General features: G+C 42.6%; 1 protein-coding gene across 2 annotated transcripts in view; it reads left to right on the top strand.

Annotated features, from left to right (window-relative positions):
• The window catches only part of zfhx3b (zinc finger homeobox 3b), a 139,267-nt gene that overhangs the window by 64,078 nt on the left and 58,271 nt on the right, over positions 1 to 16,918 (top strand). For both annotated transcript variants that reach the window (XM_071206909.1, XM_071206907.1), the window contains exon 5: positions 15,554 to 15,785. In XM_071206909.1, the coding sequence (XP_071063010.1) occupies positions 15,554 to 15,785 (232 nt within the window). The remainder of the gene's footprint in view (positions 1 to 15,553; positions 15,786 to 16,918) is intronic.

Genomic DNA, 16,918 nt, shown 5'->3' with positions numbered 1-16,918 from the left:
ACCTGTGTTCTACTTTAAACTGAGAGAGAGGGGGAGTGAGTTGGGGAAAGTGATAGTGAGTAAAAAAGAGAGAGACAGCTTTAAGAGTTGGGGACGAGAATGCTCTTCAGTTTCTCAAGGGCACCGATACTTTATGGCCTTCACATTCCTGAATGACAAACTGATGCCCAGAATAGACAGAGTGGCGTTTAAGAGTTTAACTACCATGCCTTTAAGCCCCACCCCGACATATCATCTCTGTTCCTTGCTCACCTTCACCTCACCCTGTGCCGTTTATGTGGCAAATCTCAGGGTCACACTCTCTGACGCTTTTCTTTTACAAGCCGAAGCTGGTGAAAGCGAGGGACTGAAGTACAGGCTTTTGTTCAGCGTAAGCAGTTGCACACATTTGTGTTTTATGAAGTCCTTTTCAATCTCGTGTTGATTTACAGAGGCCTCGTTTCTCTGAGGTCTTTTCAGAGAAGCAGACGAAAGAGGACGTCTACATATCCACTGAACTCCTCTGGCCAGTCGCAGATCACAGACTATCATTTCTCACTGCCTTCCTTGCCAGCCCCACAAACTCCTTTTTATAATGTCACCACATTCAATCAACACTAGCCCTAAAATAAAGGACTGCTGCATAATTCAAACTTGGATCCTTCCTTTAGATGGCCTATCTCTGTCACTGGATAGGAATGTCCTTAATTTATGCTTTTTAGGTTGGAATAGTCATGTTGAAATAATTTGAACCATAAGGGCTGTCTGTGCTGCTACTGTTTAAATGAGAACTCTGGGAGCCGTTAAAGTTTGAGCATGAAATTGTGAGATCTGGAATGCAAATATTATTCAAATGATCAATGTATCAATTTGCATGCTGAGAGGTGTGAGGGAGAGAGCATCTTAATAAGTTATGTAAAGAAGTATTTATTTTATTTGTTGAGGTTTTAGGAGTGAGGCTGTGTACATTTTCCATTTATGAGACATACATCTCTTCCCTCTACGCCTATCACACACAACTCTTACTACATCATACTATGTAACACAAACCCATCAGCATACTCCCAAAAAGCATTGTGTGCTCAACAATGTTGAGACACACATTCCCTTCCTGGTTCTCAGAAAGTATCATTTCGCAGACAACCTACAAACAATGTGAAGAGTACAACAGGAGCTTTGCCGATACATACAGATCGTTTCATTACCCAGTGTTCGTTCCATTTTGAACTTCTGGCCATATGAAATGTCAAAATGTCTGGATGATTGGATATTAAACAGACTTAAACTACAGACTTAATTACTTGGGTTAAAATAATGGAATCATGTGTTGATGTATTAAGGTGTTTAGGGTTATCTGTAATCATCTGGGAGTCTTTAAGTGGACGTACTGGATCAGGAGCACGCTTGTGTTTGAACAGCCTGTAAAATGAGGCCAACCAAAAATAGAGAAAAGATGTGTTGTGAATGTTATTCTAATAACTTATCATTGAAGGATTGGGTGGCCTATAGCAGAATACTAACCATGAATGGCATATGTAGTTAAGAGAGATCAGTCCTTACATCTGGAAAGGTGGAGTTTCAAGATGAGAGATCCAGCAATGGAGTATTCCCAGTATTCAACTTAACTTTTAAATCATTAAAAATGATGAAGCCATCTCCACAAAGTCAGAGGTTTATGTACAAAAATCAAACACCATCTGCCATTTCTGATCAGAAGCAACAGCCATCAGACCAGGGTTACCAAGGCAGAACAGGAAAAGCCATTAACTGCCAATCACTGCATCGATCGACAAGCCAGCACCACTACCACCCCCTCTCTACCCCCACCCGCCCCTGCCCACAGACACACGCATACAGTTCATTGGCTTTTACTGTAGAGTGCACACACACAAGCAAAGACACGCACATGTGCGCATTGCCTTGCATAAACCACTATCTCTTTGTGCACCAGCACTACGTGATGGGTAACATTTGGTGGAGTTTGTCTTTTTCCCGCCCGAACCACGTTATCTTTTAAATTATCTCGAGTCTAGATTGCAGGATCAACATTCTGTTCGGTTTAGATAAAGGTTGTCTGACATTCTTTTATATTGGCTCAATAGATCCAATGTGTTACTTGAAGGACTGTCTAGATTCCGTTAAAAAGATATTTCCTTCTGAGCATAGGTTGGTAATCTCCTCATTACGGAAATGCATCTCAGTAAAGTCCATTGCTCTGCAAAATGAGAGTCGACATTCTATTCTGCCCGCTCTCCCTCAACATTTTTGGAGTCGACCCTCAGATAAAAAGAGAACTAATAGAGTCGGTGAAGGGCAAAAAGAAGAAAAAAAACTAGATTGATTTTTCTTTCCTCCATTTTCAATGGTGTCGCTAGAACTGAGGGTCATTAGAAGAATATTTACCTACTTCCCAATTTAATAGAGATGCTGTGTATCAGGATGATCTGGATCAGAGGTCAGGGCAGGAGGGAGCAATTAAAGTGTATGGATCTAGAAGCTCCGGGCCTGTCCCATTGTGTGTGTTGTTGGCAGAAACAGATAGGTGAGCTAAAAGGGAGGCAGAGCCAATATGTTTTGAACATGACTGTATTAATGAATCGAGCGTTGTTACTGATGGAATTGTGATGGATTAGGCAGGAGCACGGATGAGTGTGTAAGCACACCACACACACTCATAAGCTTGTATTGACCGCATGGTTTTGTTCCTGGTTGTATACATAAAATGCACTCATATTGTACTTGTTCAACTATGACATGCACTTTCATTCAAGTTAAACCAGTGACCATTAATGCATGCATTCACTTCTAATGCTAATTGTGCTGTCTTTTCTGCTACTTGCTTTGGTTAGGTCAGCCTTCTTTGGGGCCACACAATAGCCAGAGACAGAACAGATATGATGGATGTGGCCTGGGGCCTATGCACTCGCTCTGCGTCTGCGGTGGCCTCATCCACACATCAGCCACGGGGAGAGGGAGGGAACGCAGTAGGGAGGGGGGGAAGGAGGGCAGAGATACAAACCAGACCAGCCATTTTCCTCGTTCCGCTCATAAATATTTGTGTGGCTGATTTATAAACAATGGAGCAAGAGAAAAGATCAAAGTGAACTGTAACGCTTATATAAAACGAAGGCTTTTTCACCACACTGCCCTACACACCATGCCCGTGCCTATTAAAGACAAAGCTATATATCACAAGGCATATTGGCAAGAGGACTGAATGGCCACTCTCACAGCTAAGTCTTCCCACAGTTGTGAGTCTAGTTCTTATTGCACAACCCTCGAAGGCTCTCAAACACTAGTTAAAGGCCATCAATATGTGTTATAGATAAATCTAAACCTGTTCGCAGCCTGTGTAAACTCCCCGAGGTCAGTGGCTTCTTAGGTAGATTTTAAATGGCTGTAGTAATGCCAGGCAGCCATATTAAAACATAGCAATGCAGTGAGGAGTCATGTGTCCCGGTAGTGGTAGAGTAGTGTTGGTCACAGTAGACAGCTGCACATGCTGATTCAGGCAACCAGCTGGTCAGACGCAACACAAAGGCCAAACCTCCTGTACGGCAGAGAGGAGGGATTAGGGTGGGGTGAAACAGTGTGTGTAGACTGTATATGTGTGTGTTTGTTGGAGTAGAGTACTGGTCTCATGTGTGCACTGCCCAACACTGACATCTACAACTAAAGCATTATATTCCCGCTCAGAGCAGAGCAGACATTCCACACCTACAAGCAGTGTTTACCTTGTGCCCCCCCAATAACACACACACATATATCTTCAATCCTACCCCAGCCCCCACCCTTACCATTGGTTCCGAGCCAGAGTGCAAATGTGGGGGAGCAAGAGGTGCTCTCCTCTGCCTCTTACCCTCTCCCTGACTAAGAACAGTTATGGCTGGCAGATGCAGAGGAGCACCATGAAGATGGCTGTTCGCTGACCTCTGTGGGAGGGAGAATAACACGGGTAATGGGAGAGAAAAGAAGGCATTTTTCAATGGAGATTCTCCCCTTTGTCCACCAGTAGGACAGGGTGTGCTCAGTGTGGTGAGGCCTGGGAGAGTTGCCTGTACCCTCTGTCAGTCTGTCTGTCTGTGAGTGCCTGGAGACATCTGGTTCTGTGGGAACACAGTGGCATTATTTTTACTGGCACGTCACCTTGAGCTTACATAACACATAACTGCAGGTTTTTGTACGACCACATGGTCATATGTTTTCATTTGCCTATGTATTGTAAAGCAATGATTTGAGAACTTTGTTTTTAGTGGATGTGTAGCATATCAGTTCATTTGGAAAGATAATAAAGGTATGTTTCCATAGCCTCTCCTATAAGTATGAGGGTATTCTGCTATCATGAACAGCAGTTATAGGAATCAATCTTTGTCTTATATGTTGATGTCCTCCCTACACTCTGTTGTATATATTGTAGATGTGAGTATAATCAGGTAGGCAGGCATTGTATGGAGGTTTGAGAGGGAGTAGACTGCAGATTGTCTTACCCCTGGTGAGTCTGAGTTTCTGTGCGGAGAGTTCAAAGTCCTGCTGAACATCAGAGGGCTGATGCTGAGTGATGCTGACTAGCTGCAGCCTGTGGTCTGGAAAGGGTTACTGAATTATTACTGACGGTTTCAGGGGTAACTGTCCGACCACAGGACTTTGGAATATTAATCATTTATTTGATTGTCCGCATGTGCTGATTAATCCATTTGAGAAGGATCTGCAGGATTAACTACCCTATTATTCCCCTGTAAGAACAGATAAGAGACTTTAAAATATCATATTCCATTTATCATTTATTTTTAGGTCCCTGCTGATGAGGGTGAAATAAAAACTGAGGTGAGATCAGGAAGAACAGCAACATGGGAAAAGCGTCGGGGGAGGAGGATAAGAGAAAGAGGGATGAGGAGAGGGAAAAAAATATCTTAACTGCAGATTTTAGTACTTCAGAAGATGGGGGAAAAGATACAGCTTTGTTTTTCTTCAAACATGGCACAGAAACCAAGTTGTGCAGCTGGGAGTGAGAGAGCGGAGAGAAAAGAGGGGCGGAGAGACAAGAGGAACAGGAAGTTGATGGGAAAGTGATAGCTGTCTCCACCTGGAGTATAGCCTGAGCTGTGTGTTTGGAGGGAAGGCAAAGCAAGGGAAAGAAGTGAGCTGCTGCATGTGATCCTACACTATACTCTGGTTTAGGTAAGTTTGGCTCTCATACCAAGTATAGTTAGCTAACAATGTCACAATACCTGTTTACCTCACTCACTATCTATTCAGTCTATCCATTCTCAATCTGCCAGCTGTTTAATGTGTTATGTCATGTGGTAATGCCTTTGATTCCAACATGCCTCCGTTTGTAAATACAAGAGGCACTCAAAAGGCTGTGGTTTCTTTACAAGCATGGCGCCCCCGGCGCTTTGGTTGGGAATGCATTGAGAGGGAGAAGGATTGAAAGAGTAAGGGAGGGAGTGAGAGGTGGTTAGAAACTGTATACACTTCCCGTTGCTCTTCTGCCAACCCTCTCCCTGCTGCATTTGGTTGTGCAGGCAGGCAGTGAGTGAGACATGTGAGAGGGAGGAGTATATCCTCTCTCCTGGCTGAACACGGCACCTAATTATGCACTTTTCAGCAGGTTTTACCTTTAACACTTTCCTCCCGGGTTTGAGATTAGTGCTCACCATGCTTGATTTACTGCACAATTACTGAACAAGAGCTCTATCTAATCAATAAACAGGAAGGAGAAAAGTGGTAGGCTTTGAAGTATAGTTTGAGATTTGTTGCACGATTGAGCAGTGTATATGGTGTAGCCAGTAGGGCAGCTTGGCTGCGATGCCAGCGTCTGAAATATCTATTATATCAGGCAAGCCTCTTTGCTTTACCAGCTCTTTAAGCCTCTTTACGGTGCTGAACTACTGGAGTGGAAAATGACATCTTTTTATCTGACCACTGCTAAACATACTGTATAGGTCAGCAACAAATTGCCTAATAAGGACATTCCACCAAAACATTAGATTAAAATCACAAGTCCAAATGTGACGTTATACTTTCAGAAGTTACAGGGGAAAGGATATGAAGAACCATTGTGTGGTAGCAAGCTATGCACTGTATTAAATGTCCCCAAATGTGCAGCCAGCACAATGACCTCTGTGATGACACTTGCTAATGGCATGAGTAGTTATTTTAGGAAGCTCCAACGGCCGGCCATCACAAGTATTTCTGGGGCTTTGTAAAGCTTTTTGCCAGCATGAGCAAAGCAATAGGCCTCTACCAATTAGTCTGGTCCGTGTTTGATTTTTAGTGATGACAACTATATCTCAGCTGCAATTATGCTGCACTGGGAATGATGAGGGTTTAGGTTATTGATCCTAAATTGATCAACCTGATCAATGAGCATTTTTTTCTTTTTTAATGGAAAGTGGAGTTATGTCTTTTTTCTTTGGCTAATGAGCCAGCCCAACAGAATGACCCTGTTAAGAACATGTGTATTAGTGATAGAGTTGGCTGTGCTCATGGGAAAGAGGGGGGCACAGCGTAGAGCAACATTTTTCAAAAGTGCAACACCTCCCTATGGGCATAGGTCAAAGGCTACGATGGGTCTTATGAAGAAGAAGAAGAAGAAGAAGAATAAGAGAAATGAGGTCTGTATGAGATAGGAAGGGGGCTACAACAGCTGTGTCTTAATGCATTATACTGTAATAGGGTTCTTATTTAAAATCTTAAGGAAATGCCATTAATGCTTTTTAGTGAAGAATAAACAGGAGGTATGTGGGTAGGGTTGTTTGGTTTATTCTCCCTGACCCTGAGATTAAAAAAACTAAATTATTTAAGCAATAGTATTTTAAAATACACTTAAATGTTTAGCTTTTTAACTCCAGTGCATACCAAAAATACAATGTCAGTGTTTCACTTATTAAAGTTGCAGCTTTTAGTTGCTCGGTATTGAAGAGTTGACAGGTGAACCTGGTGGGTGTTTGGTGTATGAATTGCTTGAAGAACCCTCTAACAAGGTTCTTGCTTCATGCAAATAAGCCCACATATAGACCCACTCTGTATATTCACCTCCACTCAACCCCACTCATTAATTTTCATTTTAAGAAGAGGACCTCTCAAAGGCTATGTTGCTCCTTTTGTCGTTGCAATGCTTCTTATAAAGATAGCAGTGTAAGACTGGGTTAAATATTGACAATGGCTGAGCTCATCATCACTGTTCTTAATTAGCTGATGTGCCTAGAAAGCGTGTGTGAGGCAAGTGTGTGAACAGCTACATATTTTCCCTCTCAAACACCTACTACCCAAAACACATTTCTATGAGGTTTGCATAAGGAAAGGGAAAGTCAGGAAACATACAGTATTATAGCTATGACAGCCTTATTGCGTAGCCTGAAACAGAAACCAATTATGTGGTAATGAAATATTTACACTACCAAACTGAGAACGCCAGGGATGAAAGCTAGATAATACAAGCCTGAGGATACTGTATTCTGTGTCTCCTCTCTGCTGTTACGCTGTTACGTCAGCGAAAAAGGTGGAACAGGAGATGGGCTAAAGACAATAGGCTTAGAAGCGAGAGAGTAGGCAGATCTGCATTTCAATAAGCATGGCTTTTCCTCGCCTGTTGCCACATTTAGGGGCTGTTTCTGGGTCACAGTAGAACCACACTATTGGAAGGGAATGCATTGCAACTGTAAGACCTCTTTGGACATGTTACTTACAGAGTCCTTTTGCGTTGTCAAGGCTACTCCCTTACAATATTATTGCAATGAATCTGCATTCACGGCAGAGTGTGATGTTTGTTCTGGAGGACTAATTGTGTTTGGGTAATGTTCCTGCCCTGAATTTAATTCACACTGACTGCATTAATCATTACAAGTGATGTGTGTCTGTATCTTAATCCAACACCCTCACATCCCCAGACTCTGGGTCTCGCTCACTCTTCTAAGGCTGTTTCCCCTCTGCCCTCTCCAGACTCTTTTTCATCCTTTGCCACCATTCAACAAGTTGTTTTGTTTGCCCACATTTGTGGCAGCTCCACAAAGCCATACTGTCATTGTCAGGCTGATAAGTGACATGATGTCAGCTATGTAAGTGCATGGCTGCTTCTGTCTTTATCCTAACACATCAGTGACCTACTGTAAAGACCAGTCCAGATCAAGGTAGTCAGTGATGTTGTTCTTATCTAGTATGCACACACAATAGCTCGGTTTTGACAAACAATGTGGTGACTTTTATACATTCCTGAGATTTTCTTGAACAAGATTCGGTTTGATTGATAGTTCAAGAGGTATACTGTGGTTTGCATTGCGAACTCTAAACCCACACAGGATGCTTCTAAAAAAGCTGTATGCTTTAACACCTGATCCATTGTACAAAGCACAGGAGAACAAGACTTGTAATGCTGGCTGAAATTCAGATTTAAATCTTTCGAGTAGGCTACATCTTCTTAGCCAGAAGAAAGTGAGTAGAGTAATATTAGTGGCCTCTGGCTGCAGTAATATCTGTACAGAATATTTTGATATCTGAGTGGAGAATTGGGAAGCTAGGTTGGTGCAGCCAGGATTGAAACTGCAGATACTTGCTTGTCTCTCTTTTGAAAATGTAATTGTGGCCTTAACAGTTTTAGAGATATTCCAGTTTTGTATAATCACATTTTTTTTCAGCACTATCACAGCTTGTTACAACAAAAAATCTCTTATTTTCCTCCCTAATGTCATGCGCTATAATTGTCGTAAGAGTCTTAGAATAAAACACTGATGCAATTAGCTATTAAATCAAACTCAAAATCTGAACCTCTCAGCATTAAGCGCCTCCTGTTTTGCTTAAATGAGAGAAACAAAAGTTATTCCACAGCTCTGTGCAAGTAATTATTGTCACCGGTGTCCAAAATAGAGGGTTGTGATGTTGATGAAGTCCTCTGGGTAATGCAAAGTAGGGCCAGGGCAGGTCTTGATTTGCCCCATTCAGCCTCCAGATGGTACCTTGCCAGTACACATGTCATCAAGTGTCTGTAACAGTTGTTTGGGTAACCCCATGGCTCCACCCTGCTCTCGCCTCCTGCAGGCAGACTTATTGAACTGCAATTTTGGCAAGCTCCTCCCAGCATGGCTTTCATAAAAGCACCAGGAGGTTAAGCTGTTAATTAGCTATTGAAAGAGGAGGCCAACAGCTTGCTGTTAATTTGTTTTTTTTTAAATTCTTATTTGGGAATCGACATCATTTCCTGCCTGTTTTGGAGTCGTCGCTGTGTGTCACAAAAGCAGGGCCAAGCTCATTATGGAAGGGGGAAATGTTTTTATCTGGCTACGATTAGAAGTGCGCATTATGTATGTATAGCCATGCTTATCCAAATGTTCTTAATGAGAGAGACCCTGGACACCAGTGTGGGGCTCCGGTGGGCATAGACCCAGGCTCGTTATCACCACACAGGGCATTGATCCTTCCACCGCTCGCTTGCTTTTCCTCCTCCTCTTCCCCTTTCAAAGACAGTGACTTGCACATGAATTATGTGGACACATTGATCAGCTGATTGAGAGCTATTGTTTAGAGCCCTGGGTCATTATTGAAGGAGGGATTACCCAACTCTTGTTTTGTGCGTGCGTGTATGTGAGTGTATTACTCAGCTCCTTGTCACAGCACACACTCCCCTTACATCACCTTAGGTTTGAACAGCTACACAAATGTGCACACACACTGAGCACATACAGAAGCCTACACAATCAACATGGCCCAAATGACTGCCTGCATTGATTGCCTTCCCTCTGCAATTATGTTCCCATTGTTTACTTTCTAGCATCTTACTCATTCAAACGGAATTCAATAATTATTGCTTTATTTAATGTTAAAGTAAGTAAGAGTGCTGGTTGTGGAGCACTAGTAGCTGCATTGTCTTTAAGTGTCTCCATGACCCCTCCCTCGCTACTTTGTTTCATAGGCCTATGTTAAGTCATCCTCTCCAAGGACACCTACAGCGATCCATCTTTACCTCGCTGCCCTCCCTTAAGACACAGAGGTCCGTTTTGTTTCTGCCTTCCCTCCCAGAGACAAATATGCAGCCTGTTTTTTATTCACCGGTAGTAATGGATCATTTCTACAGCAAGGCAGTAGAGGAAGCAACTTGGCACAATATATCGGTTCAAGACAGAGAGACAGGATGCGGTGGAGGGGCGGCAGGGATTAGGAAGAGTAAAAGACAAGAAAGGACACGGGTGGGGATGAGGTTCAGGAAGCAGTAGGTAGGCAGTTTGAGCCTGAAGTACACAGCCCCCTTAATCCACAACCTAGCTTTTAGGCATGTTGCAGCTTGCAGTGGCTAATTCAAAGCAGCCACCACACTTGGCACCCAGTGGGGCCTCTGTGGTTGAAGCTGTTGTTCGTGCAGACGGGGAAACACAGGCTAAACTGTGAGCACTCACTGACTCCAGTCACTCGGCTTTGCTTTCCTAAATAACCTGCTTACGTTCCAGGGGAATCCCAGAGTGCAGATTTATGAGAACCAAGTCCCTGACAAACCTCTGTGCATGTACAAATACATTACTGCCGGGAGGAAAGGAGATCATTAAATTAAAAATATATGTTTGATCTTTAGACCCTAACCCGAAAGCTGATCCTATGGCATTCAAATATATACATTTGGAATGAATCTTTAAAATGAGTCTTAGCTTATAACATTCATAGTTGGGCAGTATTTGTGCAGTTCCTTTAGGGTTTTAGAGTAGAATAATCATAGACATAGAGATATACTCTAGATGACATGCGTTTGGTCACAGTTTTCACACAGTCATTAAGCCACACTACGGTGTTTTCTTCTGCCTTTGGTCACGGTGTGTTTTTCAACCCAATAGGCACATTACATTGTCTCCCCTCAGAGTGAAACACAGTTACCTCACTGGTTATGATTGCTGCCATGACATCACTGTTTGAATAACAAAGGTGCTGCTTGACTTATTCTAACACATCTCAAGCAAATCACTGGTTAGTACATTGTCTTCCCAGGTGACGGGGTAAACAAGGTATTTACCTATGTTATTTTAAAGGTTAATATCTTCTCTCATATTACAGGACAGGTCTGCTCTATTGCAGTGCATTACTTGGCTTCAGGTGTGAATTGCATTTTTCTACCCTCCCATGGCACACAGCTTTTAGTGCAGAGAATAGCGGAGGGGGGGGTTACAAAGCAATATCCTGGCAGATACTCACTGGCTCTCTCACAGAGGGAATTTGGCAGCTCTCTTAGAATTGATAGCTATTTAGCTCACAGATAATCATCTGTTTTAATGCATTAATTTAGTATTAACAGCACTGCCAAATGTAATGGGGGAAATTAGGGTATGATCGTAATAGTATGTGGCTGTGTGTTAGAGTCTGAATGTTCATGAGTACTTGTTTGTGTGGGTACATTTCTGATGTCCATTTTGTCTATATTATTGTACGTGTTTGTTGCGTGTATTATACGGCTCCATTGGGAGACATTCTTTGGAATTACCGGCTCTCTGTCTCCCTTCCACCCTTCCAGTAATATCTCTATCTTCTGTTAGTTGGACTCTCTCAGCAACCACACTGTTTTGTGTTAAAGATGCACTTTTACTTTGCATTTAAGTGGATGGAAATGCAGATATATGCAGTGCTCTGGGTGGGTGGTGGTGAAACTGATACAGGCGTGTATTGCCCACTCAGAGGGCAAGGTGCACTGTGGAGTTATATGAGAGAGGATTGGGTGGTGCCCACACCGCCCCTGTCCCTCTTTACCTGAAAAAGCAGAGAGCACTGCTTCAGCCTCCACAGAAAAAGATAAGGTGCTCCATAGACGAGAGAGGCTTGAAAAACCACGGTTACATTTTTAAACTATGAAAATCACTACAATATAAAACAAAGCTTAAAACTAGGTTTTCAGTGGAAAACAATGAAGGTAGATGGAATTTAGAATATTCTGTAAAATGTTTAGAAAAACAAAGGTATGGATAATTTATCGTTATCTAACCACCCTTAGTTTTTGACTGCATTGGACCGTAAAGGACTTCTTCTAGTATTTGTACCTGCAATCAATGTCTCTTTGTGAACTTATCTGTTAAATCAGACCACAGTCATATAGTACATTCACATGCACAACGTATGTATACCATACCCAATTGCTGTTGAGTACATCATTACATTCTAGGCCAGGGGTGTCAAACTCAAGGCCCGGGGGCTAAATCCGGCCTGCCACTTCATTTTATGTGGCCCCACAAGAGCTTGAAAAAAATATGATTTTATTATACGGTTACATGCTACTTTACAGAGGCACGTTGCCCATAAACTACATTTCCCACAATGCATCTCAAATTTGACTTTTTTTCTCAGAATTTGACTTTTCTTTTTAAATCATTTTGTGACATTCTCACTGAAGAGACTTGCAATTATTTGCCCTAGACTTCTGCTTTCAGACGTAGTTAATTATGAAGGTATTACCCTATCCGATAATAATCCAATGCAGAGCCAATAATGTAATATAATACATTATTTTATATATGTTAAATATTTATATATGTATTTTTATATAGTCTTACAGTTACAACCGGCCCTTTGAGTGCAACCATAATGCGAATGTGGCCCGCAATGAAATTGAGTTTGACACCCCTGTTCTAGGCGGTCACACATTTGTACATGCTCAGCTGAATCTCCTATATGACTGTTGTACATTGCCAGACAGTGCAGCAGTATATAATCTGACCCAGCCAGCTCCCCTTATTATGCTCCACAGCTCCCCTCCTGTTGGGGCCTCGATAGGGCGCTAAGAAACCCCAGAGCCGAGCCGACCAATTCCTCCCAACTCAACATGACTTTTTCATTATGCCGCCAAATTCCTGCACTCCAGTTGGAGGTGATTTATCATCTAGGGGCTTCATCGCAGGTTCATAGGAAACAGATATGGGCCCTGTCTCATGCATTATTATGTTTCACATTCAAAGTGTATATATGCGAATATGTGTGTGAACCAGAGAGGGCGATGGACTGTGAGTGTACCATGTCCCCACTGTTTGCCCTGTTAGCTATAACCCTATCGATAATTCATGGAGAATCCAGTGAGAACAAATGTTAGATAAAATTAGTAAATGTGATGATCAGAGGGGTTTTGGACTGGTCCCAACTAACTTCTCCTCGGCAATACAGTAACGTTTTGCCTCTGTCCTCCCTGTGGTACTGAATGAGCAGGGGCCACCTAACTGATCACACGTTGTCTGATCTCTTACGGCCTCCACTGACTCTGAAATGCCCTATAGACTGCATTGGGTCATGGCCAGTGCATAGATGGTGAAAGTGGTGGTTTACAGGTGTAACCGTTTGACATTGTAGACAGAGCTACAAGCGCTGGGGCAGGAAACTTTTGGCTCTGTTGAGGCCATCTTCCTGGCCAGTCAGGTTTATAGTGAATTATGGCCTATTCAGGGGCAGGCGGTCTAAGGTTCACTCCTATATAAACCCTGTGCGTTTTATGGGAAACTATAAAACTCCCAGGATTTTTTCTCTCCTGGGACTAGCTTTGAAGTTTCGGTCAGGTGCTGTCATTTTTTGTACTTGTCTGCTTGTAGATTTTTGGAGCCATGAGTCATACTCACTCTCTTTTTTTATAAATTCAAGACATCTGCTGTGAGTAAAAGCAGTTTGCATGATGGATCTGCTGTTATCTATAACTTAATCTGTCTCTCAGGTTTCTCTCTACCTTAATTCTGATGCAATATTTGTGCACAGAGAAAGGAGGAGAGTTACCACAATATCCAGCAACACCTATTCATGACATCATGGATGGCTTAAAATGAGGCGAGAAAGGAGAGCGCACAGAGCCTTTTACAATCACCTAATAACTCTATTACACTGAGCTCTGGGGCTCACAAAAAGGAGAGAGAAAAAAAACTCCTATTCTTTTTCCTGGAAGCGGTGTCTTAATGCACATTTTAGGTGTAGAAGTGAGAAATATGAAACCAAAGAGAATGAAACACAATAGCTCAGAAAACCCCATAGCAATATTGCAATATTGCCAGAAAATTAAACATTAGGAGAAAGGGACAAGAGCATTTTAGGGAAGCATAATAATGTTATGACTTTTTTTCACCAGGCTGTCAACACCTGATTTAGATATAATGTGGTTAAATGTCTAATGTTTCCATTGCTTTTACAAATCCCTACCAGCCAAGGCCATCCTGTGCCGGGGAGGATAGTTCAGTTTATTCTTGATGAAGGGTTTATTTCTCTGAAGCTTTATTTACAGTTAGCGTACACATGATGTGTAAGGTACATGGACAAAGTGAGGATAATATACTTATAGGTTTATATTAATTGGTAATTAAACCTGATGTAAAATATTTCTTACATTTAAAAATATATACATATTTATTAAACGTGTTATTAATCACAGTTTATGATTTGACCTGGTTATTTATTTTCACCATTAAATGAACTTGATAGTGTTTCATTGCTCTTCAAGCATCTCTGTGCATTACAAATATTTAGGTGAAAATACATATCATATTTCAGTAGATTACAATATATTTTGTTTTCACTCCGCATGCATCGCAGGAGACATGGGCGCCAAGGAGATTAAAGGGAAAAGAGGAACACTTTTGGTGATTTGCATTGATTGCTGCAACAGAAGTCCACAGCAAGATTCCAGAGTTTGATATTAGGAGCAGCACATGACAGGCATGTCACAAGTGGCCATACCGAGTCGGGGCTTTCATTGCAAACATGCAGAAACAATCAGTGTGATCCTTCAGGATAGTGGTCAATAACTGTGATGCTCACACCAGGCCCAGCCATATTGTGTTGGGCTTGCATCATTGATTGAGCCATGTAGGAGGTAATTAGACTGGAGCTCTGTGGTGTGACAAGAGCTTGTGGCGGTATGGCGTCACTACAGGGTGTTAGGCATGTTGTGACAGTGCGGAGGGTGGGCTGAAAGCTGGAATCGCCCTGCTGTTGAGTCTTGAAGGAGGAGCTGGGGTTGACAGGTCAATACTAGTGCTGATTTCCCGTCCTCTGAAGGTTGTCCTCCTGTTGTGGAATGTTCCCGTTTCTCTCAGAGTACTAAATCCCCCTCCTGCCTCACCACTGGCTGACTTTGCCTCTCTTTCTCTATGAGAGAGCGATGATTTAACTCACCATGATCAATATTTAGTATCCCATGCGTGAAACAAGCAGATGTTTGGAGTTTCCTTTTCAGAGACGGGAGGCTTCTGTTGAGTGAAGGGGATCAATGCTCCCTTCCGTCTGTGAGGCTGTAGACCCACGGCTTCTGAAGGGTGGCTGATGCGATTCCTGCCCGCCCTTGGGCCCCTGAGATTTGCGTGCCTCCCAGGCCTCTCCTGTCCTGTTAGCCCACTGATACAGACACTCACGCAGACAAAGTGCCCAGTCCAAACAGTTGTCCTGAAGTGGAAAAGGTCTGGATGTTAAACAACAGGGCTGTGATTGGGAATTGATTTGTTCATTTGCCAACTGTTTGAGTGAAAGTGAGTCGGTGGTGCCTAGCCAGTTATCTGCCATCTACAATAACCTCTTTCCCTCTCTCTCTTTCTCCTTGTTCCTATCTTTCTCTATCTCTCTCTTTCTCCATTCCCTCCTACAGCACCTGCAGCAGCACGAAAACGCGGTGGAGGGTGAAGCCTGCTACTACCATTGTGTGCTGTGTAGCTACTCAACCAAGGCCAAGCTCAACCTGATCCAGCATGTGCGCTCCATGAAGCACCAGCGCAGTGAGAGCCTCAGGAAGCTGCAGCGTTTGCAGAAGGGTCTGCCGGAGGAGGAGGAGGACCTCACTTCCATCTTCACCATACGCAAATGCTCTTCTTCGGATACAGGTCAGAAACTGGCCCTGTTGCCCTTTTCCTATCTTTATGTGTGTCTGTCTTTTTTTGACTCTCTTGATCTCTCTGCCTATGCTGCTTGGTCTCTTGTATACACAACAACACAAGACAATAATATCAATATCCGCTTCACTGACACACTTCATGTGGCTGAGTTGTGCATTCACAATGTGTCACTTTCTATTTGTTTAAGATTGTATTGCATGGCATAGGAGATAGTCAGGAAAAGGGAAGAAAGGGGGAAAGAAATGCAGCAAATGGCCCTGGGTCTGAATGCCAAACATGGGCACCTGCAATACCAAATGACCTATTTGGGTTTCCATTTTGTCACTATCTTCATTTGACATTTACCTCCCCATGGATGAGTGGTGTGTCTTTTTAAGTCGAAATACAGAAGTATTAAACTCAAATGTACATTCCATATAGGAGGACAGTTCATTACACCACAAAGTTTGACTTTTACATTACGAACACATTTTGTAAAAACTAAATAGCGAAGAGAGGTTTTCACTCAAAGACAGAATTAAAAAAAACAGTCCTCGGAGTTAAATTATTCAAACAAATATTTCAAATATATTTTTGATATTGAATATCATTTCAGTTCAATATTATTTACACGGAATATTCCTGCCTCCAGCATTAAAAGCATAGATCCTTGTTAATGGGAGCAGTCCTTTTCAGCCATAAAAGACATATTGAGACAGAGCACTAAGGCCAGAAAAGGAGGAGCCAAGCAACAGCAGCAGCTGCAACAACAACAAGAACACCACAAAACAGACACAGCTACAACAACAGTAGCACGACTGAAACAAAGTGCCTTGACTGCTCATTTATTACGGACTGATTAGGAAGAGTGAGTTGTGGTCAATTAACACTCTGTTTTAGCAGAGATTTGGTTTTCCAATCACTTTAACTCCTGTGCCCTGACAAAGGGGCTCTATTGTGTGTCATTCCAAGAGGGAACCATTACTTCCCTCGCACACATACTCGCTGTCTGTGTTGTGCAGCGGGGGAAAGGCCAGCCTGTGAAGATGCTTTGTTCCAAGGAGGCAGGGATAATGAAGCCAGCGGCCGGGAAATTGCGCAAAAGGCAGTCACAGATCTGAAGCAAATCATTAGAGAACATA

The sequence above is a fragment of the Pseudochaenichthys georgianus genome, chromosome 3, assembly GCF_902827115.2.
Source record: "Pseudochaenichthys georgianus chromosome 3, fPseGeo1.2, whole genome shotgun sequence".
Classification (NCBI taxonomy): Eukaryota; Metazoa; Chordata; class Actinopteri; order Perciformes; family Channichthyidae; genus Pseudochaenichthys; species Pseudochaenichthys georgianus.
The sequence above is the reverse complement of the archived record's forward strand: the minus strand, read 5'-3'. Positions and strand labels throughout refer to the sequence as shown.